Raw genomic sequence first — 26,639 nt, forward strand, 5'->3', positions numbered from 1 at the left:
TCCAATTAATGCTAACGAAAATGAAATCCTTGAAAAACAATTACTCACGATCGCTCCTATAATTAATTGGCGCTTCTAAATAATCATTTTGGTCGACCTGCTCCTCGTTTTCCCAGAACGATTTCCTCTCTTCGTCCTTGGCCGAGGACAGTCGAGTCTTCTTCTTCTCGTACTCGGAGAACCTGTCCATTACTGAAGTGGAGCTGCTGTTTTTTCGTTTCGCAGACCTCGTGTAGTCCTGAGGTACGTCGTTTCCGCTATCGGGATGCGTATAGATAGCATTGGCACCGTTAGTGTTTCGAGTCAAATTAGTCTCTTCCATTTTTGCACTTTCCACGCCATCACCATCCGCGCCAGCTGTCGTCTCGCCACCTCCCGACGTCGAATCACCCTCGTCGCTGCTTCCTGTAACGATTTATACACGTTTCTTTTCTCAAAATTCGATCTCTTCCAATTCAATATCATTCAATATTCTTTCATCCAACGCTATTTAATTATTTCAACGACTCTTCAACGTCTCTGAAATATTTCTATGGAAATATGTAAAAAAATACATGATTTTCTCTTATATGTTATTTTATATTCTTTCCTCAGCATTATACTCGAGGTAGTTTCGGTCAATGAGAAAGAGAGAGAGAGAGAGAGAGAGAGAGAGAGAGAGAGAGAGAGAGAGAGAGAGAGAGAATCTTTTAGAGGAAGAATGGTTCCGTCGTCTTTTTACGACCTGAAATCCTAGACATACAAAGACAAGTGCCAATTGAATGCTATCTCCGCCGACGGTTTTTATTCTCACACTGCCGCATGCCGATTGTATAGTCATATAGCAAGACATCCGAGACAGGGATGGTTGACGCGATAAGCAGAGCATTTTAATAACCCTCTGGTGGTCGTTTTTGATGCGCCGCGAGACGCTTCCATTATCTCATCGATGCTGTTCCAAGGTACGCGATTCTCGGAAGGTTCGACGCAATAAACAAGCCGAGTTTCTTTACCTCCATCGCAAATCAAATAAATAAGTTACAAAATTACTGCCTGATATATTTTCCACTCGAGCGACATTCGACATTTTCTTAAGGTTTACGATCGAGAGTGAGAGATATTTGATGTTTATCCAGAACTACGAGGCACGCTATCTCTAAGATGAATTCGTTTGTATTTAATACGACACCGGATGCGTCAGAGCCTTCTAATAACAGGCTTATCTTGGTATCGGAAGATACCAAGGAATAGCTCAAACAAACTGTGCATTTTATGCGTGTGTTTGTGTCAGGTGATGAGAGAAGGTTGACCAGGAACGGATCCTTGGTAAATAACGTTTTTCTCGGTAAACACTAGGCCCGGACAAGTTGCAAGGTTACAGGTGTATCGATGGACAAACGGACAAGTTTGTATGATAACATTGTAAAGCTAGAAATATAAGCATATTATGCTCGGTATATATAGAGTAGAAGATGAATCTCATGGTTGAGCGAAACATCGTAGGTATGACACTGGCTCGAATTTCATTCTAATCCAGAGGATAAACACTGGCGTTAGATTCCGCCGGGTTGACTGGCGGATCGTAAAAGAAAACGGTTATCCGTGGAAGTGGAACGGTGACACGAAATTCGAGAAAAGTGGAACGTATAGATACCAAAAGTATCGGGTCTTTGTTAGCAGAATATCAAAATATCGATAAAATAAGCACTTTGTCAAACATTGCTACGTGTACAATTTTCTGGTTAAAAAGAGCTATATTTGATACTGCGTTGTGTGTCTATATATATATATATATGTAAGAGAGGTTAGGCGTGTATTACTTTAACGCGCGAGTCTGTGTAAACCGAGTGCAGGATGATCGTAAAGAAGAGTAGTAATCCTGACAAGAGCGTCAATTGACATGAACTGTTGATCCTTGGCTGCGTCGAAACGACGTTGCGGAGGAGAAATATTTGGAAAAGTCGAACAACAGGGGCCGTTGACTCCTGTGGGACACACAAGTGGCTGCAGAAGTACCATCTCCCTCAACGAAATCATATATGGGTACTTGTTGGACCTTATGTGACATTATCCCCGATGATAGCAGCTCGAGTGGCCACGATTAAAACAAGCTCTGCTGTTACGGTCCCTTCGGGTAACATCGTCTCCTCTCTCTACCATCCATTTCGTGGGAAGAAACCATGCAGAGCCAGATTTGATCGCTCCTATAGTTATTATCTAACGTTTCACACGCCTAAATCTTTGACACTCTGCCAGGAATAAAAACCATTTATATACTCCTAACTTTTATCTAATGTCTCGCAACATTAACTCAATTTTTTTCCTTATTATGTAACATTATTTTCATGAAAAAATGAAACACTGAGAAGTCTATGAAAAATAATTTCTCGTTTCAACTGGTGAAAACATAGGCAAACAATCGATCTTTCAAAGATCGGATAAATATACTCAGACAGATAGAACAATTACAGTCGATCAATTGAAAATACGGTCTGTCGTTGCTTTGTTTACTTTTCTCAAGAGGCCTGGACGCTAGAAGAACGCAAATTGTGTCTAAATTTACTTGCGAAGGATTCGTCGATGCGTCTGTTGATAAAACAGTTCTACGTGGCAGTGTAGTGGTGTATCAGAAGCTGCTTGAAAATGCTCTATTGTTGTACCGAAACGCTAACTGGGATTTCGAGAGTAGCAGCAGCGGTGCATTGAAATTGATCGATGATGCACTCCAATGAAAATGATCCCTCGTCGAAAGGACTCGAAAAACGAGGAATAAACTAGTCTCGATGTTATATATATATACGGAACGGAGGTTGTTCAAGGATTCGAGTAGCAACGAGAAATGCACGGAGATAATTCTGACCGCGATAGTTCCGGAAGAGACAATTAAGCAAATTGGCAAGCAAGATGGTGTCGGAAGAGCGATTGCAGTATTCCTGGCGTGATCGCACTCGTGCAAACCGCATATTCGAGACCGCACAGGACGTCCTGGTGATACGACGTCCTCCACCGAGAAGAGAGACTTTTCTGCAGAGAAAACTCCTCCAGCAACGCTGTATCCTTTCAATCTTTCTTTATAATAATTTCTGCATCGAATGTAAAAATAATTTCCATTATATTACATAAATAAAAGAGTAGAAAAAATCAAATTTTCCAAAAATCACCCGTTCTCCCACGAATATATCCATCGAATAATTCTGTATGATTCGTTATAACCCCGATAGAATAAACGTTAATAAAATAGAGAGAGAGAGAGAGAGAGAGAGAGAGAGAGAGAGAGAGCCACGAGATATTATCATTGATGATATACGAAAACTGATGTCGCACCATATAAATATCTCGATTGATCGATCAGTCTTATCGAAGTGTTCACAATGACTAACGCGTATAATTCTTTTTCCGCCAAAAGCCACGTTCGTGCAAATATCGGTGAGATAAAATCTAAGAGAGGAAAAGAGTGTGAAAGATTATGTCGCGACTCACCACTCATCTTGTAATCGACCATCGATCGAGACAAGTCTATGCCTTCCATCCGCGTGACAGCTGGAGAGCCGATGGGAATCCTTCGCACCTCACTGATAATTCAGGATTTAATCACAGCACGCTCGCACGGTATACATCATCACTGTGCGTAGTACTCAATTGCAAGGTGTCGTTTCTATGCGTCTATTGACCGTTCGCGTAAAAACGAAAGAGTGGAGAACCGTGGGCTGAAACAGCGAACATTGTTGCGAGAAGTATCGAACGAGGTTTCACACATACACTTTTGCAGGATGAAGAAAGGAGCACAGTAATTTGCTTAATTAGGTCACAAAACATGCAGTCGCGTGTATGGGATCGAGCAGTAAAGCAGCCGGCGATAACACGAAGCAGTGTGCGCGAGAGTGAGAGACGACGAAAATAGCTGCTCCGTGTCAGCTGGCTCTAGGCAGACTAGAAGATCCGAAATCTGTTGAGAAGAGGATGGCACGGTTCCTGAGGGAGCCGGGACGATCCCGGGGTGTGGCGGAGCCGCTTCCACCGGGACTCTGGTTGGCTCACGGGCGGAGCAACCCCTATCGCACAACGGGACCCCCACCACACGCTCCGTTCTACAGCATCCCTCATACCGGATAGAGACCGGGAGAGGAACGGAGATAGAGTCGACCGAATGCAGAGAGAGAGAGAGGGGGGGGGGGGTAAAGAAAGAGGGAGAAAGACCAAGTGGGGACTTTGCGGAGCACTGAGTTGGAAAGAGAAAATAATAGGACGGTTTGGAGGCAGAGATTTTACCAGAAAGCAAGCTGCTTGATCGTGAAACGTGACTCTGATAACGCGGATACATTAGTTGCTGCAGGTGTTGGCAAAAATTTTCCTCTGCTTCGATTATACGTTTTATATAGTATATATGTGTGTTTTTGTATTTTCATTCTGTATGATTTCCAATTTTCTATATGTATTTTTGATTTGATTAAAAAAAAAGGAAAAAGAATCCGTTTGATGAGAAGACTTTTACGACTCTCCGATGTAAGATGCAGCATAGAAAAATGTAGGAAATCGATAGCAGCGGTCGGATGTCAATTTTTTCATCGCGCACACACACACACGAGTGTAGCCTCGACGTAAGGAATGACTGCTCTCCAAAGCGTAAAAGAACGTATCGAGGACCCCACGTAGGGCCGAGGTCAGCAGGACAATCATCCAAGTTCTTATTGGACAGGGGCGACTATTTTTTGCTGTGGAAAGTAGCTGTCACCAGTCTCTTGAACAATTTCAGATTTTTTTCCACCTCTTTTTCCAGCATACAGCGGTTCGTTCGCCAAATGGGTCCGTCAGTCTAACTTTCCAGAGTAAAATCGTTGCAACGAGTAGAATTTCGATAACGTTGGCTCCTTGTTATTTCACTTATTTCACATGCAAGAATGAGAACAGCAGGTTTGGATCAACCAGAGTCACTCCCAGCCTAGAAACACAACCGAAATTCTGTCAGATCTCAATCTTTCTCAAGTTTTTCCTACGAGCTTTCGAGCGTTGCTTGTCAAGCATCGTTTACCACGATTTACACGTTCCTTTTTCCTCTTTTTTCCTCTGTTCTTGTGAAAAGCCGATTAATCGAGGGAGGTCGGAGGTTAGGAGTGTAGCATCCGAGGGAAATTAGGGTGATTCTGATGACTCGGGGCTGCTGGCGAACGCGCGTAAAGCTGCGGAGGAATATATAGGAAAATAAGAGAAACAAATCTTCATTTCGGTGCTTGGAAAATCCGCTAAAAAAGAAGTTTGTATCGCTGTACCAATATGAGCGTGTTTCGGAGGCGGAAGACATGTGTCGCGTACAGTTATATCATTCTTTATAGCCAGCGGAACCTGTACCCTTCGTTCATTCAATGCCAAATCGTCTGCGCAATATTTGGGGAGCCTTGATTTACACCGGTATAAAACATTTCTGTTTCGCTCTTTCTCCCGCCAACTTTTCGTGGCTTAACTTGTTACGACGATACTCCTTCTTACATATATATATATATATATATAGTATGAGTTTACGATTATTTAAGGTTCGCTGTAAATTTTTCTGCGATAGTTTTGCTATCTCCTGAAATGTCATTTCGAGGGATAAATTGGAAAAGATGGGGTAGCGAAGCTTCTTAATTGAAGATTCGCTGCAACTTTTTCTCTCCTTTCGCGATATTCCATATAATACACTCGCTATCTCTTGTCTCATTTTAGGGGAAAAGCTGAAAAAGTTTGGATAGCAAATCTGCTTAATTTAAGATTTGCTGCAACTTTTTCACTCGTTTCACAAATTTTCATAAAATTCTCGCTATATTTTGTTTAATTTCAGGGAACAGATAGAAAAAATTTGAATAACAAAACTTCTTAATCATGCAATGATTCGCTGTAAATGTTTGTCTCTCGTCACAATTCAATCGAGATTGATAAAAAGTTTCCTGTAATACACACTCGCTGTCTCTTGCGTCATTCCAGGAGACAGAGTGAAAAAATCGGGACAGCAAAGCCGCTTGTGATAATTATGAAAGTGTTTATAGAGTAAATATATAGTATAGGACAGGACAATAAATAGCGGAATATGAAAAGGGGTTATCGGGATCTAAGTAGAGACCTCCTACGTCGTAGAACTTCTGACACGTAGAGTGACGATGCCGTAATGTCGGTGGCAAAGTGCGCGCGCTGTAGGGTAGGTGCCGCGGTCCAAGGGGAGGAGGCGCGAAGCTATTAAACTGACAGAAACACTTGCCACCCCCTCGATGCCTCGTTCTCTGCCCCCTCCCCCTGCCAACCCGATTCCACCACCCCCCTCTAAGCCCCTTTTACGCCTCTGCCGCTCTTCCTCACCGTGCGACCATGCCATCATCCCTTATTACTAAACGAAAACCCTTCTCATCCCTTCGTCTCCAAAGCCCCGCCGGTTATTAATATTTTTCTCGCCTACAAAAATTGTCTCCTGAAAAATCTCTGGACACGATGGAAACGTCCACGTCCTCCACTTCACAATGCCTCTCTTTATTAATCGCAATTTTCCCTTCCACCCTCATCCCCCTTACGAAGAACCCTTTTTGTTCGTATACCTATATATATACACACACACACCTATAAAATAAAGCAAGCAAGACGCGATAAACCGTGGTTTATATCGAGAATAGATTTTCTGATCGAAGGACAATATATATACAGCATTGGGACAATGGTCGTGAAGATGTCTATTGAGGAACCAACGGTCGATGGTCTCTCTTGACGAGGGACGAGGGGCGGAAGGAGGAGAAATTAAAGGTAGAAAAGTCACGGCGACCGAATCTCGACTAAAGAATCAGCAGTGGGCTCTGCTCGAGTGGCCTTGTAAATTCGGACTGGACTCCTTGATCTACCCCAATTGGAATAAGTGCGCGAGGAAGCAATTGGCGCTCGTCCGTGACAAAGACAGCAGCGTGGAGGGGGGAGGTAAATGAAAAGGATCGAAAAGAGTGCCGTATATATATACACACTGCACGTTTGGCTTTTCAATGCAGTCGCCAGGTCGAAGAACGACGAGTGCGAATCTCGTTTGACGAGGCTGAAACAGCGAAGCTTCGCCGAGGCGTCTCAACGGTCCTGGCGGGAGTCTATAATTTCTGCCTCCGAGTCAAGTCGTGTGACAGCCAACCAACCAAGTGCCAGACCCTAATGCGCCATTCAGCCGTGCAGTCGGGGCCTCGTAAGGACTAAGTAATCGACGAGGGGGTGAACGGTGTGCGCCGCACGGACGATCGAATGCGCGATAGACAAAACACCGGAGAAGAGACGCGCTGCGCGTATAAGGGGTGGGAGAGGGAGAGAGAACGGAAGGTGGGGCTGGTTATATACAGTGAGTGACAGAAATGCAGGCAGACCCTGTAGAATGAGAACTGCGAAGAACAGGAGCACCGCCCCCCTGCCAGGAGGAACTTGAGACGCGATTGTTGTAGACCTCGTGCTCAGCGTGCACACCGAGCATTGTCCCTCGTTAGCTCACCGGAAGTCACCGGAAGACGATGAACCTAACGGAAGACTCTCGGCGTGCGCGCCGCGCGGCGACTTCCGAGGAACGCCCTAGTTCTCTCCTTCTCTCTTTCTGCCTGCTGCTGCAGCATCTATACAGCTTGCTTCTTGTCTCTGACACTCGACCTAGCAGACTCCACTCTCGACTTAACGATTTCTCGGCTCGTGCTCCCGAAAGCCCCAGCCAGCCCGCACCACGCGAGATCCTTACAAAAATAAAACCCCCTCCCTTCCCCCCATTAGCATTACAATACTTTCCAACTCATCGCATTTCGAGTCATCGCTCGCATTATTAGAATAGAAACTGCGACTTTGTAGTATATATAGGCTTCAACAAGGATCGTTCCAACTGAAATACAGCCTTTCAATTTATGTGACCTTGATTTATTGTGATCTTCTAGATCGTGGTGATCTGTATGTATTTATAGACACGTGTGTTTTTTATTCTACGAATAACGTGGTACCGTGCAAGAAGAAGACACTGGCTCGAAGAAACCTTGAAAAGAGTAGCTTCTTCCACGAAGAATAAATGTGCAAGTGCTTTTCGAACAATCTCGTGGTCCTTTGAAAAAATGTTGAAGAGATCGCGAGTTAAAACACGATCCTCTTCGAAAGTGCGAGATTAGTCGCGTTACTTTACAAAGAAAGATCGATAAATCGGTTCTATATATATGATGGTAGAGAGCATGTTGCAGGAGTCTCGTGAATTATTAAACTGGTCATTATTGGGAGAGTGGTTTTACGGAAAAGCAGGGGGTAAAATCAATTGGTTGACACACACAACGTCACGGTTGGTTTACAATTATTGCACATTCAGGTTCGCCGAATGGACACGGGCTGACTGCAGTTTACATCGTCTTTAGCGTCATCGGAGCATTCATGATGACGCGAATTGTAAAGCGTTGTTGGCTGCGTTAGCTTTCCGTGGGAGGGGGGGGGGGGGGGAGGGGCGTTCTCGCGAATCGCTCTCGATGGAAGGCGCAGTTTGCGGAAGCGAGTCGAGATAAAAAATGACTGGGAATCAACAGAGCTGCGAGAATACTACTCGTTGCGTGGATATTATTGGGTAAGGCTTGTGAGTAGGCGCAATGACGGAAGGCAGGACAGTGTGCAAATATTGGTGCATTAAGAATGCAAGCTAATTATGTTTTGGTTCGAGCGTGGCTTCGCGTTCACGGTTCGTGGCAAAGTTTGCGGTGCACACCGGCCCCGGCCATTCGCCATTGTGATCCCGGCCTTCCGCATACAGCCTCCGGCAACCTGCACTGCCGCGCACCGTCCGTTAAATTAATTTTATCTCGTGTCCAACATAAATTTTCAATATTTTCCTCCAGTCAACCCTGCATTATCCTTCGCTTCGTGACTACCCCCCCCCCCCTTCCCCCTCTCTGTAACTCTAACATTTCTTTCTCGACACTCCACTAGCGAATCTTCCTATTACAAACATATACATATAAATTATGTAGTTATAGATTTACTATAAAATGCATCGAAAGAAAATTGGCAAACAACTTTCTCATCCACGTGTCGCATTGCTAACATTAGGGAGGGTGTAAGGGGTTTGATAAAATCAACAACTATTCCAAACTCGATTATTTCGAGTTTATAATCAATATATACATGGTTAGCGTTCGTTTAATTGTTCCATTGTTACATTACTCGACTCGATTGATCTAGGAATCGTTGGTACAGGGATACGTGGATGAAGAGTGAACAATTTTCCAATTTTTAGGGAAACTCAAGATATTGTACAAGATATAAAACAGCTTCTCTCTTATCACTTTTAGGGAGAGAGCTCGTAGGACAAAATTGTAAAATTATAAATTTTTAGAAAAATTCAAGATATTCTTCGATTGTTGCAGTAATCAAAGAATACGCGGAGAAGCAGATTACAGTGTAATTAGATTTCGATGCGAATGGAGCTGGGGGATATTTGAATTGAGCTGTTATTCCGGAGCGATGCCGAACAGCTTCTCTCGCGTCGCTTTTTGGGAGGAGAGATCGTAGGGCAAAACCCCTGCGGACAGCAGTGCTATACGTTGAAGCAAGCATCGTCCTAGCAGGAGGGGTAAAACTCGAGGAAGAAGAAGGGGAACAGATGTTTTTGAGCGCGAGCCAACATCGTAATCTATATTCCGCAACATCGTAATTAGGGAAAAATGAAAATTCGTCCTCGTCGTCTTCCCCTCCTTCGATTCGATCTTTCCCAACGCAGCTATACTCCTCTCTCACCTTACCCCTCCCCCCCCCCCCCCGCCTGCTATAAACGAAACGTTCGAGTCTCATACCTTTCTAACACCCGCTGCTTCGTAATTTAACCAAAACTTTGCCACCCCTTATCGACTCGTTACGCTGCGCGAGAAGTTGATCTTTCCCGAGTGGAGAAAACCTGCGGAGGAAAATTGTGGGAAATAACGATCGTTCTTGTGAAAAACTACATTTTTTTATATATATAAGGAAGTAGAATATCGGATTGAATTAAGGGATGGGAAGGGGGGGGAGTGAGATGTGTTGGAGTATCCTCCATTAGATTGGCGTGCGAAATAAATCTAGGAGAAAGAATGGAATCGCAGAGCTGGGATCTCACGCACGGCCCGTAAAGAAGGACCAACAATGAGGTCTGACCGTCCCTGACTTTGCAGAGGCACTCTCGCATCCTTAAAGAGCTAGGCACTTTAGAGGAATCGTGGCTAGTGCGAGATAAAGGGAAATTTAAAAGTTTAAATCTTCGAAGCTTCGATAGGAATGTATAGAGTGGCTGCTGCTGTGCTGCCGAGGGAGATGGTTCGATGGTGAAGCGGGGTAGGAGGAAGAATGAAAGGCTGGCCGAGAATGGCCACTCTCGGTGCTGCTGATAGGATCTGACCGTTTACACCGCGTTTACCCCACGCCAACACCCAATGGAAATACGAGAAACCGAATGCGAGGGTTGCTACCTCCTGCTCGCGGACCATCATCCAACTGGCCCTTCTTTTCACCAGGGGACCCGACATTCGCTACCAAATCAGGCTATCGCCTATAGATATTTATCGTTGTTTACCACTGTATTCTCTCATTCAACATCATACATCCCATGATTCCCCCGATTCATCCCTCGGCATAGTCTCCATGCTAAATCAATGATTTTCGATATATCAGTGTAGATACGACCACTTATTTACTGAGAAGATCGCCCCTGATATGTAGTATACTATATGTATATACGTGTAACAATCTATTTCTACTCGATAGCTCTTGATGAACACCGTTGTCTCTTGCTGAACACGTCGAGTTTCATTAGCACTTTATTTATATATCATTGTATCAACATATACAGTTTTTAACAATATAAAAGTATTTTCCTCGGCAAGTTTTTCCAGATCCTAACGACCATTTATATTTATCAGCACAGCTTTTTTATTATGTATATTTTACAATATTAATTGCATATTATAAAAACAATAAAAGTGGACTCTTTTAAACATATATTGCAAAGGTGGATTTCCGTCGCAGTCGTTTATCAATCATGGTCAAGATTCTGTACATGTAGAGTGAGAATCTTGCAATAAGGATCCGGCGACATTCTTCATTCGGACAATCGCGCTGGTCGACAGTCGGATTCGCAGTTTGAGAGATAAGAGGCCAGATATCTCGCAGTCGTCGTTCCATCACGTGCGAATGAACTGCCTCCGGTTCTATTCACAACATCTGGAAGAATAGCTCCGTGATTCTATTCAATCGGGAGGAAGAGAGAGAGAGAGAGAGAGAGAGTTGGATTGAGGTGGTGGGGGGGGGGGGGGGGTATGGAAGGGAGGGGTGGAGAGTGGTGGTAAGGAGCATCGACTGCGCACGACACACTTGAGATTGTTGCGGAGTGCGGCGCTTGCTACGCTACTGCCCGAGGCTCGCTCATGTATACGTACGTATATATATATAGGGCTAGGACCGAGAGGGGTCGAAGGGGCGAAGGGAGTAAGCGAGCTCGGAACCATCTGGGAATCAAATATCTTCGATCTAACGGCATCTCCATCCTGCAATATCCACAATTGTGGAAGAGTAACCGATGCAGAAACCCAATCACCGAGATTATCCAGCCGCGTTCGACAAACTCCTTCAAGGTGTTCGAATTAAAAAATAAGAAACTCGAACCGAGTAAAATTGTCAGCATCGGTACACGATAGGATGAAAATTTTGAAGAGAGGAATTTAACCTTGCGGGATTTGTAGAATTTGATGAAATAGCGAAAGTTTTACCTGCGCTCTCAACGGATTCGTCTGGGTGAGGCGTGAAGCAGTGCGGGACTCCCGCAAGGGTTGAAAAGTCATTGATTCTTTTTGTAGATTTCGATAAAGTGTGAAAAAGGTGACAAGACGTTGACTCGGGGTGGGGGGGTTAAAAAAGAGTTTGATGCGTAGACTCTCTTGACAGAACCATCGGAAACGATTGTTTGCGGTTAACCCGTCGAACCCTAGCTATCCCGTTTAGAAAAGCTCGATCCGGTGGAACAAGCCTGCGTCAATTTAAGGCGTGAGAAATTGAAAAACTCTCGAAATCCGAAAGAGTCGTCGTCGCATCCCTCCGATTTGCCGTTCGCTCTTTCACCTCTCGAAGCCCGTTGCCAATAACCGGGAAACCTATAATTCACACGTAATTGTTCGAAAGGGGAAGTCACCCTTAAAATTTTCTTTCTTTTGTGATGCGTTTTTGATTGCTAAATGAAGAAGCGCCTCGAGGAAGGGTAGGCGAGAAACTCCGAGCGCGAGAAACCTAATAAATAATTGATGACGTCACGAGCGTCGCGCGGAACGAGTGGGAAGCGCGTTCCGGTGTTACGAACAAACGGCGGAAAGAAGATTCAATTTTCTCGTCAACCGAGAATGAATGTGCATGAAAAAGCAATCGTCTACGTTGAAATGTGAACAAAAATATTGCTCGGAGGGATCGCAGCGAAAGTAGAGATAGTCCGTCGCGCGTTTGTCACCAGGTGGTATAAGTCATGCAGTATTCTGGGAAAGCTGAAATTGTTGTAGAAATTTATGTTTCGAGAGAGAGAGAGAGAGAGAGAGAGAGAGAGAGAGAGAGAGAGAGAGAGAGAGAGAGTAGAATTAATAAATTTATGATGAATATGGATTTGCCATCCAGTATGATTCGAAGGACCAGCTGTTACGTGGTTTTCGGTTGAAACAGTCTGACCAGCGAGAAACACCACTGCATGCAGTGGACATCAAACGAACCATTGTTGCCCTTTGATCAAATTCTGTCATTGAGATGACTCTTGTCGAAGCTCGCCACTCCGCGATACGAAAAATTGATAGTCCTGTCATCGACACCTTGTCACCCCGACGACCAAACTCCCATTACACGTGTCTGTAAATTTGTAAACGTTTCATGCTTCTGCGATGCTTTGTCCCAACTTTCAAACGTCAAATCGGTGTACGTTTAATTGCTTCTAACATTAGATCTGTCTTTTTTAAGCTGTAGTGAATTTATTTGCAATAAAAAAAGAAAAAAAGTGATGCATAATTCTTTTATTTTAAATTCTAAAGACTTTCGAGGTTTATCTTATTTTTGTTTAATATTAGATAATCTAAATTAGATCTGTCCCTTTGATATATTACTCCAATAAAAGTGATTCATACGATATTTATTATATAGATTATAATTCTTTCGAACAAAAAGGACCTTCGAACTAAATCTTAGATTTGTCTAGCTTATATTACATAGAAAAATTAAACGGTTTATATATATATTATATTTATTTCTTCTGCACTGTTTGTGCTCCTTTCCGACAAAATTATTCCACAAAACAGTACATCGGATGATGATTCTTTCAAATTCGAAAAGGACTTTCGATCCATATTCGTCAGATCTTTAAGTTTTTCGATTCGAGATAGTTTGAGTAACGATGGCAAAGTTCGATTACGTCACGTACTCTCCCGGGACTTGCGGAGACTTCCGATTAAGCGACCAAAGATGGCAATGACGTCTCGACGTGGACGATTAATCGTTTCCAGCCAGGGTCGATTCGACGTATACTATATCTAGTGTAAGAGAGAGAGAGAGAGAGAATTTCGCGAACGTATACCTGGATATAAGGACGCCAATGTCCAATACCCGCCACTGGATCAAATGGCTTACATAGCGAAGCACTCAGCGGGAATTTTCTGTTTTCGCTTTTAGGCCGTCTAAGACAACACGATACAATATCATAAAGAGGCTAAAGCAGCAGCTTCTCGGTCGTCGCTACCACTCAGTCATCCACGTGTAACCTGCACCACTGGACACAACCATAATGGATCTACATTTTTTCAAACTCCCTCTTTTCAACCAAAAAATTTATATATCTAAAAAAATGGATTTCATAAAAAAATTTCTTTAAATTCTAATGGATAGTCTCTTTCGATATAAAAATAAGCATCGTGAAAATATTTTGTTGAAGGTATAGTAAATTTTTCTGGCTCTCATTGTCTCTAACTCATGAAATTTTGTTAGCTCCATTTTCCTTTAGTATTAAAATGAAGTTTTCAACACTTGAGAAAGTCATGCTATGTGGATTATTCAATTCTTTCTTTTAATCCCACAAAAAGTTCTAAAATATTTAAAAAATTAACAACAAATTATTCTGTAAATTCAAGGTAACAAGCTTCGTTAAGAAAAACACTGGAAAAAATAATATAAAATTGAGTTACTCCTTAATAAATAATTGGAATATTTTTCAAACTAGCTCAGTTACATAAAATTAATTATCGACATGAATGAGGAAGGGAACGATGGCTGTTTTACTGGCGGTTCCAAAAACCGAGCCACGTCGCGCTAAAACATCCCTCGCCTCTCATCCTAATGGGAACCCGTCTCTAAGGGCACTTGAGGGTGTGTAATTGCTAGAATCCACGACCCTGCTACTACTACCGCATTTACGCGTTATGCGGGGCGCACATAGGGCACGAATCGACCACCTACCGGGTGATCCCTAAATACCCCATTGCCAAACGTTTAAACATGCACTTTCCAAAGGCTCGAAGATGCAAAGTGCACATCAATTCCATTGTACTTTCCACAAATCGTAGACAAACTTAAAAAATATCAAGTCAGAGATAAAAGTAGAGATTATCGTTAACAAAAAATGCGATTGAAAGCTCAAAAGTTTGGTATCGCGTTCACAGGGAGGAGCAGTGGGTGCGTGCGACACTCATCGGGGTACAAAAGGGGGTTAAACTACGAGGCACTAGAAAACAATTGAACGACGCAATCGCGGATGCTCTTTTCTTTCATTGCCTCCCCTTAATCCTTTTTCGCTCCCACCCCCTACCCTCTTTCTCTTTCTCTCTCTCACTCTCTCTCTCTCTCTGTCACACCATAGGCAAACCGACAGATGGTACGAATACGTTTTTGTTTCAAGGTTCGCGCCAACAATCGTCGCGCATTACCGGAACAAAACGACTGGACGATCGATCCTTCTGGAAGAAGAAAGAGCGGGACTCTCTGGAGGGGGTGATGAGAGGTTAAGTAGGTGGGGGAGGGGAATGTGTCGGTTCAGGAAACTCCGATTTCCGATCCGTCCCATCTACGCAATTATACCATTGAACAACTTCTCAGCCACATGTCCAAACAGAAAACAGAAAGAGAAACGTTCGAGCCTTTGAAAGACAATGATCCGATTAACCGAAGCACGCGACTATGAATACTGTTTACGCGGGTACAATATTAAAACCGTGAACCACATAAAACGCGCTCCTATTGCTGCTTGTTACGAGTGCTCATTCTCTCGTTCTCTCGTTCTCTCACTGCTCGAGCCAACCAATTGTCTTTGTGGCGGATGTAATCATTGCCGATTGTTTCATAGTCGACCAATCGAGCCATATGTTGCATTTATAATATTGCCAGGCCAACTGCATGTACCTTGTTTCTATTTCTCTTTTCAATTGAAAAATGGTCCTTCGCGAAAAATGATGTGACTGGTGGGCAGGCATCATGTTTTTGTGTAAAGACTCCGCTGCACATGCACAGTCTATGTTATATACTGACAATAATTAATGATTCACCCTTCTTTTCTTCCAACGTTGCTCGATAAACTTTCATATAAAAGTTTAATTTTTTGTTGTGCACACTTTGCCAGTGCCACCCACGATTACCAATGGATATAATTTGTCAGGGTGAATTCTGGTGAAATTTATTCTATTTTGTAATTTTTTATGGGAATGAGATGTAAATTTAAATGAAAAATTTAATTGTATATACGTAACGTGGTTATCGGCTGCACGCGTGATGTATATAGTATTTAAGAGGAAGCTTGCGGTCGTGTAGGTGAAAGGAATGAGCGAGAGGTGCGAATGTATTGGTATAGAGATCGACACAGGTTAGAGACTGGAATCACCCCTCTAATGGATTTCACTCATTTTTCTCCCCTGACACCCCGCGGTCGACACCCTCCCAAAGCATCTCGAGACGGAAATCTTTAAGGGCTGCTCGTTGTGTGGACTCCCGTTTATTCATTCGTATATACCTCGGGCTCGATGAGAGAGGGAGAGAAAATGTGTGTATGCTCGCAGCTCGCTTAGTGTTTGAGAGAGCGAGAGAGGCTTGGCATTAGGGGACGAGCAACGACGCCCCATCTCATCTCTGTGTTTGCACGTCCTGTCGATTATGAATCAATCGTCACTGGAAAATTTATTACGCGACACACAAACCACTGTTATATCAATTATTTTCATTCATCACTTGCTTTTCTATGTATCTTGTATATACAATGAATTTCCATATATTGACACGTGGAATTGGAGAACACCACGAGACAAGACATTGCGGTAGATATTAAAATTGTATGTAGGATATTCGTTACGATTTTTAATCACACTAATTAAGGTTTTAAAAGTGTAATAAAAACTTTCATTCATTAACATGTGAACGAGCAAATATCACCAAGTAAAACTGTAACAAATTATAAGAAACGATATGATTTTTTACCACATTATTGTTATAATTTCAAAACCTTATAATAAAAACCAGAAAACTTAATTTACGAATCATTCTCATCGAAGAATGAGATAACAAAGTCAGTAATTAAACATTAAATCTGATATTTACCCTCTTCTTGAAAATTCTATATTAAATAGTAAAAATTTAATTAATCGATATATGCCAGAATTGAATTCTTCACGTTCGACCTTATCAAACACGATGGCTGCTCGATTAAATCCATCTCGATTGTGCATTGCTTGGAAATTGATAGGCGATTCACCAGATTGAGCGGATAAGGAAAAGATCCGATACTCAATCGCTATCTTTAAAATGTGATTCCCTGTTTCCGCTTAAAACGTGACTCGCGATAGTCTCGGGAATATATATATGAGTGTGAGAAAAAATTGCGCAGCACTGTAATCTGGCGATCGAGCTCGAATCTGAACGAGTGGGATGATGAGCGAGGGTTTTGATAAAATAATTAAGGGTGGAACTAAGGTTGATCCGACAAGCGGCGGAAAGAAATATGTAGGGCAACGTATGCTCGAGTTAATCGACGATCATCTGCCGTGGTTATCGACGTGCCTCCACCTTTCATTATCAAGATGCCCGTGGGGGCTCTTTTCTTCGTCGAAACGCAGTCGAAGCATGCGAGTTACGTACACTTCTTCGAGATTGCGTGCCACGAGCTGTTCTTCCTGGCAAGGACGAAGCTGTTGCGAGAGGCACCACTCGGGGGTTGAAGAGAGACAGGGGAGGAAAGAGAGTGGAGTTTAAGAGTCGATAAGGTAAATGGGCACTTCGTAAAGTTCGCCGAACAAGAAACGACAGAAATTACAGTCCAACCGCTCGTCCTGCAGCCTGCTAGCAAAAATCGTACCTCTCGAAGCTCGAGAAATGGAGAGAATTATACGTGCTTAAGCTCCTAAGGTATCACCCTACAACTTCCAATGAAAACAATTTTACGCTCACTTGCGTTTCTTTCATTATCCAACTTTGCCAACTTCCTAACGTTCCTTGCAAATATTCGATATAAAGCTGTATAAATATAATTATAATAACTCGCCTGTATAATCCATCGTGGAGGGATCAATCTATAATTGAGAAAGCTTTATACGAGAGGAATTTACTTACTTTTTATTGCGAGAGCAGCGATCGATTTATTGTTTCGAACATCTTTCTTCTTTACTGCTGGTAGTGCAACGATTCGAGGCACAAATGTCATAATAAGACGAAGCACAGGTGTGATTAAAGAGTATTGTAGGAATGTGGAAGAAATTAATGCAGAACGATTGAATATTGCCAACTGCTTACGACTGCAATGAAAAAAAAACTGACGGAATCTCTGATATTTACTCATATCTATTAGGATACCTGTTATTATCATTTAACAAGATTTGCAACGTCTACGAGTGTTCGTGAGTTCAATGATAACTTATGTCATACAAATTTTCGTGGAAAGATATAAAAATCTCTATATGTGTTGACTTTGATGGTTTATCGTTGGTAATACTCTTTATCGTCGATATTTTCACTCATCATGGATGCTTGTAAAAGTTAACAATTGTTTTGGTCTCGGGGCATTCGCTAAAAATATCTAAGAAGCTGCTGCCAGTAGTTATCTTAAAAAATAGAGGAGCTATGTATCTATGGTATTTTAATGAATTACATTCTGTATTCTAAAGCTTGTGTTTTTATCAAGGAAATCCCGTCTTGCGGTTGACAAACGGTATTAATCAAACTTTGTGTTATATTTTTGGACAACGATCGATTAAAACGAGTATTGTTTTAAAATTTGTCATATTATACCAAGTGCTGGTCCTGCAGATAAATTATATCGCAATAATGAAGCGGTAACCGCAACACGACTCATTAAGACACAAGATTGTAACAGCAGCGCAAGATGATTTTAATGAGTGAGATATGATAACAATTTTATAAGAATAATTTAATAAGAGTTTGAGAAGATTTTAACGAAACATTCAATTATATCATTTTATTTTCTTAATAATCTTGTATTTACTCGTTGAATTTTCAATTTACAAATTGAGATAACATTGATCAGCCCACCCTCTTCTTTCTATGGCACTTGAAAAAATTGTATAATGTAAATAAGTAAGTAGAAGAAGACATTATAAAAGATAAAATCCGAAAAACACGCTCCAGCTAGATATCATCTGTTTATATCGTAAACTGTACTAAGAGATAAGCGGATGCTAGACACCTGACTTCGTAAGATACCCGGACCATACACCGGAAAGTTTTAGATTGCTTAACGATCCAAGATTATCTTAGATAATTCAGAATTAAAAACGATCGAGAAAATTCCTAATATTAATAGTGTTTAGATTCAGTACTTGTGAAAATACGAAAAAAGTCTTCTTGTCAAGCGGAACATTATCTTCAAAGATAAAAACCTCCTTCTTCCTGTCTCTAGATGATTTTAGGCGCCACTCAGAAATGACATAAAACATATAGATACTATACACATACATTCACGAATATTTTTTACACCAATAAAATTCTATTTTCTAAAATATTTCAAAGTTTTGATTAGTTGTCGGAATAAAAATCCAGAGTATTTTTCAGTATTTGTCAAAAGCGTGGATGTTGGAAGATACCGAGAGTGGATTTTTTGTCGGGTAGAAAATGAAGGCAGGGGTGTCGTTGGCAATGGGAAGGGAGGAGGGCAGGAGGGGGGGGGGGGGGGGATGGGGACAGTAGTATTGCGGCGTTGCGGTGATTTATAGAAAGGACTCGGTGGGCTCTGCGAGGTTACACCGCACGAGGCAGTTATTTGGCAGGCAGGCGTGAAATGAAGCTTCGAATTCGAAGCATACTGGCCAAACTGACCTTTCGGTGACACACTAGGTCTCGACCAATGAATGTCCAGTTTCTTTATGGAGCAACCTGAGACATGGGAGAAACACACACGCACTGAGCGAGGAGGACGATCATCAAAGGGTTCCAAATAACAACCGCCTGCCTTCCCAAAGCTTCCCATGTGAAAGCAGGATCACGAAAATGAAAGAGCCACGAAACCCACGTATCATCCTGCTGCTGGTGATAAATATGGGAAAAATGCACCAGCTCCAATAACTCGTAATAATTTTATTGCCTTCTCCCATACCTTGAACAAATAAACCTTGAAAACTTCAACTTTTCGACTGTATACTTCGTTTTACCACTAGCTATAAAATCAATGGTTAAACAGGAGTTTTTTTCTACCAAATTTAAAGTACCCCTGAGAAAATGATTGGAACAGGGGTTTCAGCCCCGAGCAAACTACCAAGGAATATATATATATATATATATATATATAAATAACAGTTTATATATAGTGATTTCTTGTGGAGAAACACAGCATTGATCATAATGAGTCGGTACTTTTGCATGCGATGCAAGTCGAGGAAGGTGAAATCGCATGGTATAAGTGAGTCAGTGTTAGATTAAGGTTGAGGGAAAGGAAAGACAAATAGAAATGGGGAAATGGTATGAAAGAAAGTAGAATGACTAGTGTGCAGCAGCGAGGTGCGCGTGGTATCTCTGCGAACACTTTAGGAGTCTCTTCGGCTTCCAAAGTGTTTGATCGATGGATCCTCGGCCTCGGACCGGAAATTATGCGTCAGCCCATCGTCCGGGCCGGAAGTGACGATACGGCGCCATACCAATCACGTCACTATCTGCCGTTTTACTGATTGCATTTTCTTTCGTGCTTCGAGATACCTTCCGGCACGTTTGTTTCTCTTGGCTCGCAGTGTCGCACCGTGTAGATGCTGACAATTTCCTTTTCGCGGAAGCCTCCGCAAGATCGCACTGTGGCTAGTGCTACTTTCTTAATAAAGAGCCTGTACGCTATAACGTTAAAATAATGAAACAAAACAATCTCTAATAGTGTGTGCACGAGCACATAATCATTTATCATTTCGTCATTTTTAAATCTACTTTTGTTTATGATATATATAATTAAGAATTTTATTCTTGCTTCGTTATATCGTTGCGTTGATTTATACATTTTTTATAAATCCATTGTACTTTGTTAATTTTCTCGAGAGAGAACTATCTCTTTGACAAATAATTAATCAATGAAATTTTAAGGAGGATAGACTCGAGAAGGAGACTGTACGAAAATACGTCGCGTGCCGTTATATATATATCTACAATAAAGGAAAAGCTGCATTCATATTCAAATGACAACATTGAACGTAAGGTCAGATGTTGGTAACCATACTCCATTGTGTTCGATCTTTTAGGTTACCGTAGTTGGTTGCACGTAATATTAGGAGCACGGATCCGCCCACGAGCGATCATCTTTGCAAAGATCTACGAGGGGCTCCTACACTCTCGCGTCAGATGAAACAGATGCTTAAGAAATCTAAAAAAAATATTGACCGTTAAAAGATCGATACGACATTATATTGTGTTGTAGTGGATGTATAAGTAGGTACTCGGTAGAAAGCATCGGTTCCACAAAGGGTTTAAGGCGATTTTCAATCTCTTGGCCTAATGAATTTTAGAATGAGAGACGAGATTAAAATTTAGCAGTAGAATATTCTGAAGGAATGAGTTTGGAGATCACACAAAATTTCAGACACGTGTAATTAATTAGAATTTTATGGGATTCGAAGTGTTCGTCAATGAGAAATGCAATCGATACTGTATTATGCCAAATTATAGTCATTGCAATTATTTTGCAAAAATCAATGTATCTACAAAGTATTTCTGATGATCAGAATTCGGCTTAACGATTTTTTAAAGTAGAGACTACACTGAAATTGTTTAGGTAGAGTAATATTGGAAGGAATCAGTGTTATTGAGACGAGAGAAGGGATTGAGCTCCGATATATAACAGCAGATAGGGAGGACGTAACGGATTAGGATGAAATAACTGGAATTACAGGCAAAATCCGCGAGCTTCGAAGGCTCGATAAATCAGTTGCTGGAAGCACGAGCATCCGGTACTTCGTGCCATTGTTCTGGTGCACGCAACAGACTACCCTCTGGCCAATAATGCTCGTGGATGACAAAACGTTGAAATGCCACCTTCGAAAACTGGGAAAGCCAAATTTTCCGAACGATCCGGGGATTTGCACTTCCTCCAGAACCCTCTCACGCGATGCCTCACCGAACGTCAACTGTATCGAACATTGATTTTCGATTTACACTCCCTGGACTTATCCGTCAGAGTTCCTGTTCCATATTCTACGACTGCTTCCTACAAACTGGAAATAACATTTTTCTCATTCAACTGTCAAGCATCCTGAAACATTTTTAGTCTTTTGAAAAATTCTCTCGTACACTTGTAAAATATATCTTATTCCTACATTATAATTGGTAATATTGTCACTTTAGGATAACAAAACCAAATATCAATATCCAAAACCATCAAACATAATATCCCAAATGATTAAACCATTAGCATCTTCATGTTCGAATATTGATCAAATCAAATATAAAGAAAATTGAGCGACTGAGAGTGGGGTAACCGTGAACTACAATTGAAAAGTGTTGGGTCGTTGAAGCGATATCCGTGATTGTGCGCGAAGGAAGAGGAAGAGAAAGGAATCGGTAAAATCTGAGCCAGGCAGCGAGGCTCGTTGCAGGCACACGGAGAGTCGGGACTCGGGCAGGCAGGCAAGCAGCGGAGGGTAGATACGTTCTGTTGCATCTGTCGTCACGCCCTTCGGCTCGTACACTGAAACACCCGTACATAGGCGCGTGCAGCATCGAGTTAGCACGTGTTGGCTTCATCTTGAAGCCGCGTATTCCCTTTATGTCCATCCGTGTGCGTTCCTGTGTGTTCCGTGTACGTGTGACCGTTTAAAAATATTGGTGACCGTGCATGCGTGCAAAGTCACATGCCAAGCGAGCATTTTTACACACGTACACACGCGCGCACACAGACGCAAAAAAACGGGATAGCAAGCCGAGGGATGTTTTTCGGTTCGGGGTAGCGGGAAGGACTTAAATGTTTTATTACTTAATCATAACGCTCGGGGGTGGGTCGGGAAGCAGACGCCGCAACGAGGGGACGACATAATGCAGCCAGTCAGTCAGAGCACGGGACTCGCCCTGCGAAATTATTCTTCTGGCCCAATTATTCATACGTTTCTCATATATAATATTCGCAGGAAGACCCACGTCCGCGATAAATCACTCCTGCAGATCCGTCCTCGATAAAGTCTTTAACCGTGCTGTCGCGTGCCATTTCCAAAACGCGTGGCATGGATAATTCTAAATTTAAGCTTTATTTAAAAAAAGAATCATGAATCTATATATACAGTGGTGTATTGCGATAAAAGAAATGGAGAAGTATAATTACGTCGTTAAGGAACTTCAGCTTTTCGCAAAATTCAAATTATTCGATTAGCATGATGGTGAGGTCAAGTTGCGTTGCATTGTGTTGGTCTTCTAATGGGGAGGTTAATTTGGGTGTGTGGGGAGAGTGAGAGAGATGTCAGTTTTTGAAATCTCAGGGAATGTGGGGGGGGGGGGGGGATATATAGGAAAGGCAGATTCTATGCGCAGTGACGCGAGAACCACTGTGACAAAAGGGCTGAGGCATCACCGTTTATTGTCAAGCATACCGCGTGAAATTTCCAATACGTATACAAGAACGTCCTGTGTCAGGCTAGTATTGGCTGGCCGTACATATACGTGCGCATATCTACGTGGCTATATGTGTGACGGTACACCGTGCACTGTATAACTACATTAGGGGTCGCAACCTTTTCTCGTAGCACGCGCCAGCTGGCTCATTGTTAAATTACCGCCGTCCTGATATCTACTGTGCATCGGCGTAGATCTTTGGACCGTGCGCTCGCTGCTAAAGCAAACTTGTTTCAATCACAATCATAACAGCATAAAACGAATAAAAATTACCAGATAAATAAGTAGTTTTGCAAATTTTATCACTGATGTTTGTACTTGTGTTGGTGTGTGATTAAAAATTAAATTTTGTTTAAAAATGCGAATCGATGCACGTGTTATGTGGGATGATAAAATTAAGAGGATTCTAGAGTTTTTTTAGGGACGAAGCGATTGGAAACTGGAAAAATGTGTTTTTTATTGGGAATATAATTAAGCAAGTATTTATACACGAGTCAGTGTATTGGAAAACTAGATTTGAACGGGACATTACCCACGCCACTGCGAGGATCATCCTCTAATGTATTTACACGGGGTGGAGACAACACGGGGAACAGGGGTGTCGATGGGGTGAGATTTGTCACCCTGTTCGCAGACTATACGTGTCGTACACGAACCACGTTTGTATCTCTATTGTCATCCGAGCTGAAAGATTAAGCTAATTTCACACATGTCCGCCCGCCCGCTCTGCTCCATTCACTAAGCAACGTTAACGGTGTCACGTGACATAATACGAAACTATAGCCATTTCATAGAGGTACAACACTATATAGCACACGAACAATGTTAATTCTTGCGACAAATCGATGCAGCCTTCGTTTGACAATAATTGTCCGGCCAAACGACGATGACCTTAATTAGAAATAAATTATTACTGCGTTGAGTGTGAAAAGTTCCAGGCACAGCAGTTAAACACGATCCTGGGTAAACTACAGAAAGTATTTTGAAGATGTCAACATCTGTTTGAGCGTTACGGTTATATACCCTCTATTAGCTTATTTTCGAAGAAACGATTATTCGCTAAATATATTACTTTCCAAAATTTCTACTCCATAATTAAAGAATTTTATCTATAGTACATCCTACATGGTTTAAAATTATATAATTCATTTGACTAAGTTTGCATTTTTTTCATAATTAACGCCGGTTTTAACTACGTCCTTTCGTCATAATGGTAGAATAAAAATGTGTATTTTATGAAAGGTTTAGCGAAGACAGATGGAATGAGTTGGAGAAAACAAAGTAGGTAGGAAAGAATGAATGCAAAAGGAGAAGGATGATGATGCACCAATAGAAGAAGACATGAGAAGAGGCGTGTAATTTGGCACTGGTCTTTCGGCACACGGTTCGCCGCTTCATTCCCACGCGACCTACGACCTTCCCGGCCTCTCCACACTTTCATTACACACAGAACGGTCCCAGGAACGAGTAAAGGGGGTGGTTAATGGATAGAGGAATCCCCAGACGAGAGATTTTCGTACTTTGGCCACGCTGTCAATTGACACAGTCCTAAACCCGATTCGCGCCACACGCCAATGTGCCTCTTATTCCTCCCTCGCCCCAGTCCCCCCCCCCCCCCCTCCTACCACTCCTCTAGCCTTCCTTCTTCTTCCTTTTATACCATTTCGTAATTTTTTGTCTCCTGCTGCCCGTTCTCAAACGAGGAACAAACGATATAAAGGACCTACCAACTCACACGCGAATTTCCTACTTTTTTTCTCCCCCCCCCCCCCCCCTCATACACTCTCTCTCTCTCTCTCTCTCTCTCGCTCTTGCCTGGCACATCCAGAATAAATTCTCTTATATGCGCTCGAATGAAGAAACGTATACCATATTATATGCTTTCAAACGCATACACACACAAATCAAGATGAATAGCCGTGGTTTAAGAATTCACAGTTTGCGAGGTGAATGTGCGAATTTACGAATACAAAATTTCCACATTTTTTTACGAGAATAAACAATTGACAAACTATTACCAGTTAATACCAGAGATTGGAAAAGATTTCGCATCGTGAAAAGGGACAAAAAATTTCACGTTGCATTGTGAATCAAGACTCTTGATTGACGTTTAGCGGCTATAGAAGAAACGATAAACCGATATCTTTATCGCACCTGTTACCTCGATGTTTATTGTACCAACAATTATTTATTGCATGCTCTGTTTTGCACAGTGCTTCTTTTTAGCCGGGATGGATTTCGTTTGCAGGATAGATGGAGTAAATTTTAAAGGTTAAGTCATAGCGCAACTCGAACTGCTCTTTTTACATCGGAAGAGCAATAGCCTCCCGAGCCAAACGATCGAGGCACAAAATAGACGCAACACTGGTACGTGCCGTAAAGCGAAAACACATCTCATTTGCTCCAATATTTACGCTCTTTGCTGTCATTTTACACCCCGTCTTGTATATTATATAATTTCAGCCGAGGAAATGATCAGATATATTCCAAATGGAAAGTTCCAAATTGCTTATGTACGAATGTGACTATATGTACGTTGAAATATAAAAAAGACAAAAATCTATCGAAAGAAGAATATATCTCTATACATCCGAGGGAACTGACACACTCCTTGTTTATATTTTCCACCCCTCCCCCCTCTCGCTAAAAAAACAATGAGAATATTCTTCGTCTCAATTGCCAACTTGACTAGACGATATTCAAGAGCAATAAAAGACTCGATTTTTACGTTGTATCATAAAGTGTAACTAGATCTGTAAGTGGGTACACTGTAAATTTAGATTTACTGTAGAGGAGTGACAAACTATAATGCGTGCTGTAAGTGGAGCATCGAATTCTCTCGGAACCACTGTGAACGTTCACAAGTTTTGAGTGCCATAAAGGGCGAGTGTCTCGAGTCTAAACGGACAAACAACGCTGCATAGCCACAACTATTGATAAGTGCCTCGACGGACTGATCGTAAAACTGCGGAGCTATCGATAAATCTTTCGATCCTGTCCAAACACAATCTACGATCGAGCAGCGACCACTCTTTCTAGTCGCAAGGCGGAAACGATCCCGATGTGTCAGCTTTTACGATGGACAATCCAATGATAAATTACTCGGTGTCTAAATAACAACCGAACTGCTTTATCTCTATTCCACCAACGTAACTCTAACGAGAGCTCGCGTCTGGAAAAAATTTGAAAATCGTTCGATTCTATTGGAGGAGCCGAATCGTGGGACACACGATCCACTTTATTCCACCTTGGGTTATGGGGAGTTTCGTTTGTGGAGGAACGAAGGTGGCCTGTAGCTCGCTAATGCGATAGAGCTGCTGGAAAAGGTAAGCGAAGTGGGTTGAAAGCTGTTAAGGGGGGGGGGGTGGATCGTGCAGTCGAGCTGCGATGGTGGAATGCAAGGGTGGCGAGTAAGGGGTTGGAGGGGGGAGGGGGGTGGTGAGCAAAGACTGAGAAGAGAGGGTCGCGTAAGGGCTTCCTACTTCTTGGACGTTGTCGCAACACTGTCGTATATAGTGCACTATATATACAGTGGAAATATGTCGGTGGAGGGGATGAATGACGAAGGCAGAAGAACGATCGAGGAAGGGGTGAGAAAGGTAGAACTG

The 26,639-nt window shown here is 42.2% G+C and overlaps 1 protein-coding gene across 2 annotated transcripts in view; it reads right to left on the bottom strand.

The window, feature by feature from the left end:
* Window positions 1-26,639, bottom strand: part of LOC136774043 (transcription factor hamlet-like) — a 57,806-nt gene that overhangs the window by 25,739 nt on the left and 5,428 nt on the right. For both annotated transcript variants that reach the window (XM_066728097.1, XM_066728096.1), the window contains exon 2: window positions 49-405. In XM_066728097.1, the coding sequence (XP_066584194.1) occupies window positions 49-405 (357 nt within the window). The remainder of the gene's footprint in view (window positions 1-48; window positions 406-26,639) is intronic.

This window comes from Prorops nasuta, unplaced genomic scaffold (genome assembly GCF_024137725.1).
Source record: "Prorops nasuta isolate Cenicafe-Biocafe unplaced genomic scaffold, Cenicafe_Pnas_1.2 PNAS00006, whole genome shotgun sequence".
NCBI lineage: Eukaryota > Metazoa > Arthropoda > Insecta > Hymenoptera > Bethylidae > Prorops > Prorops nasuta.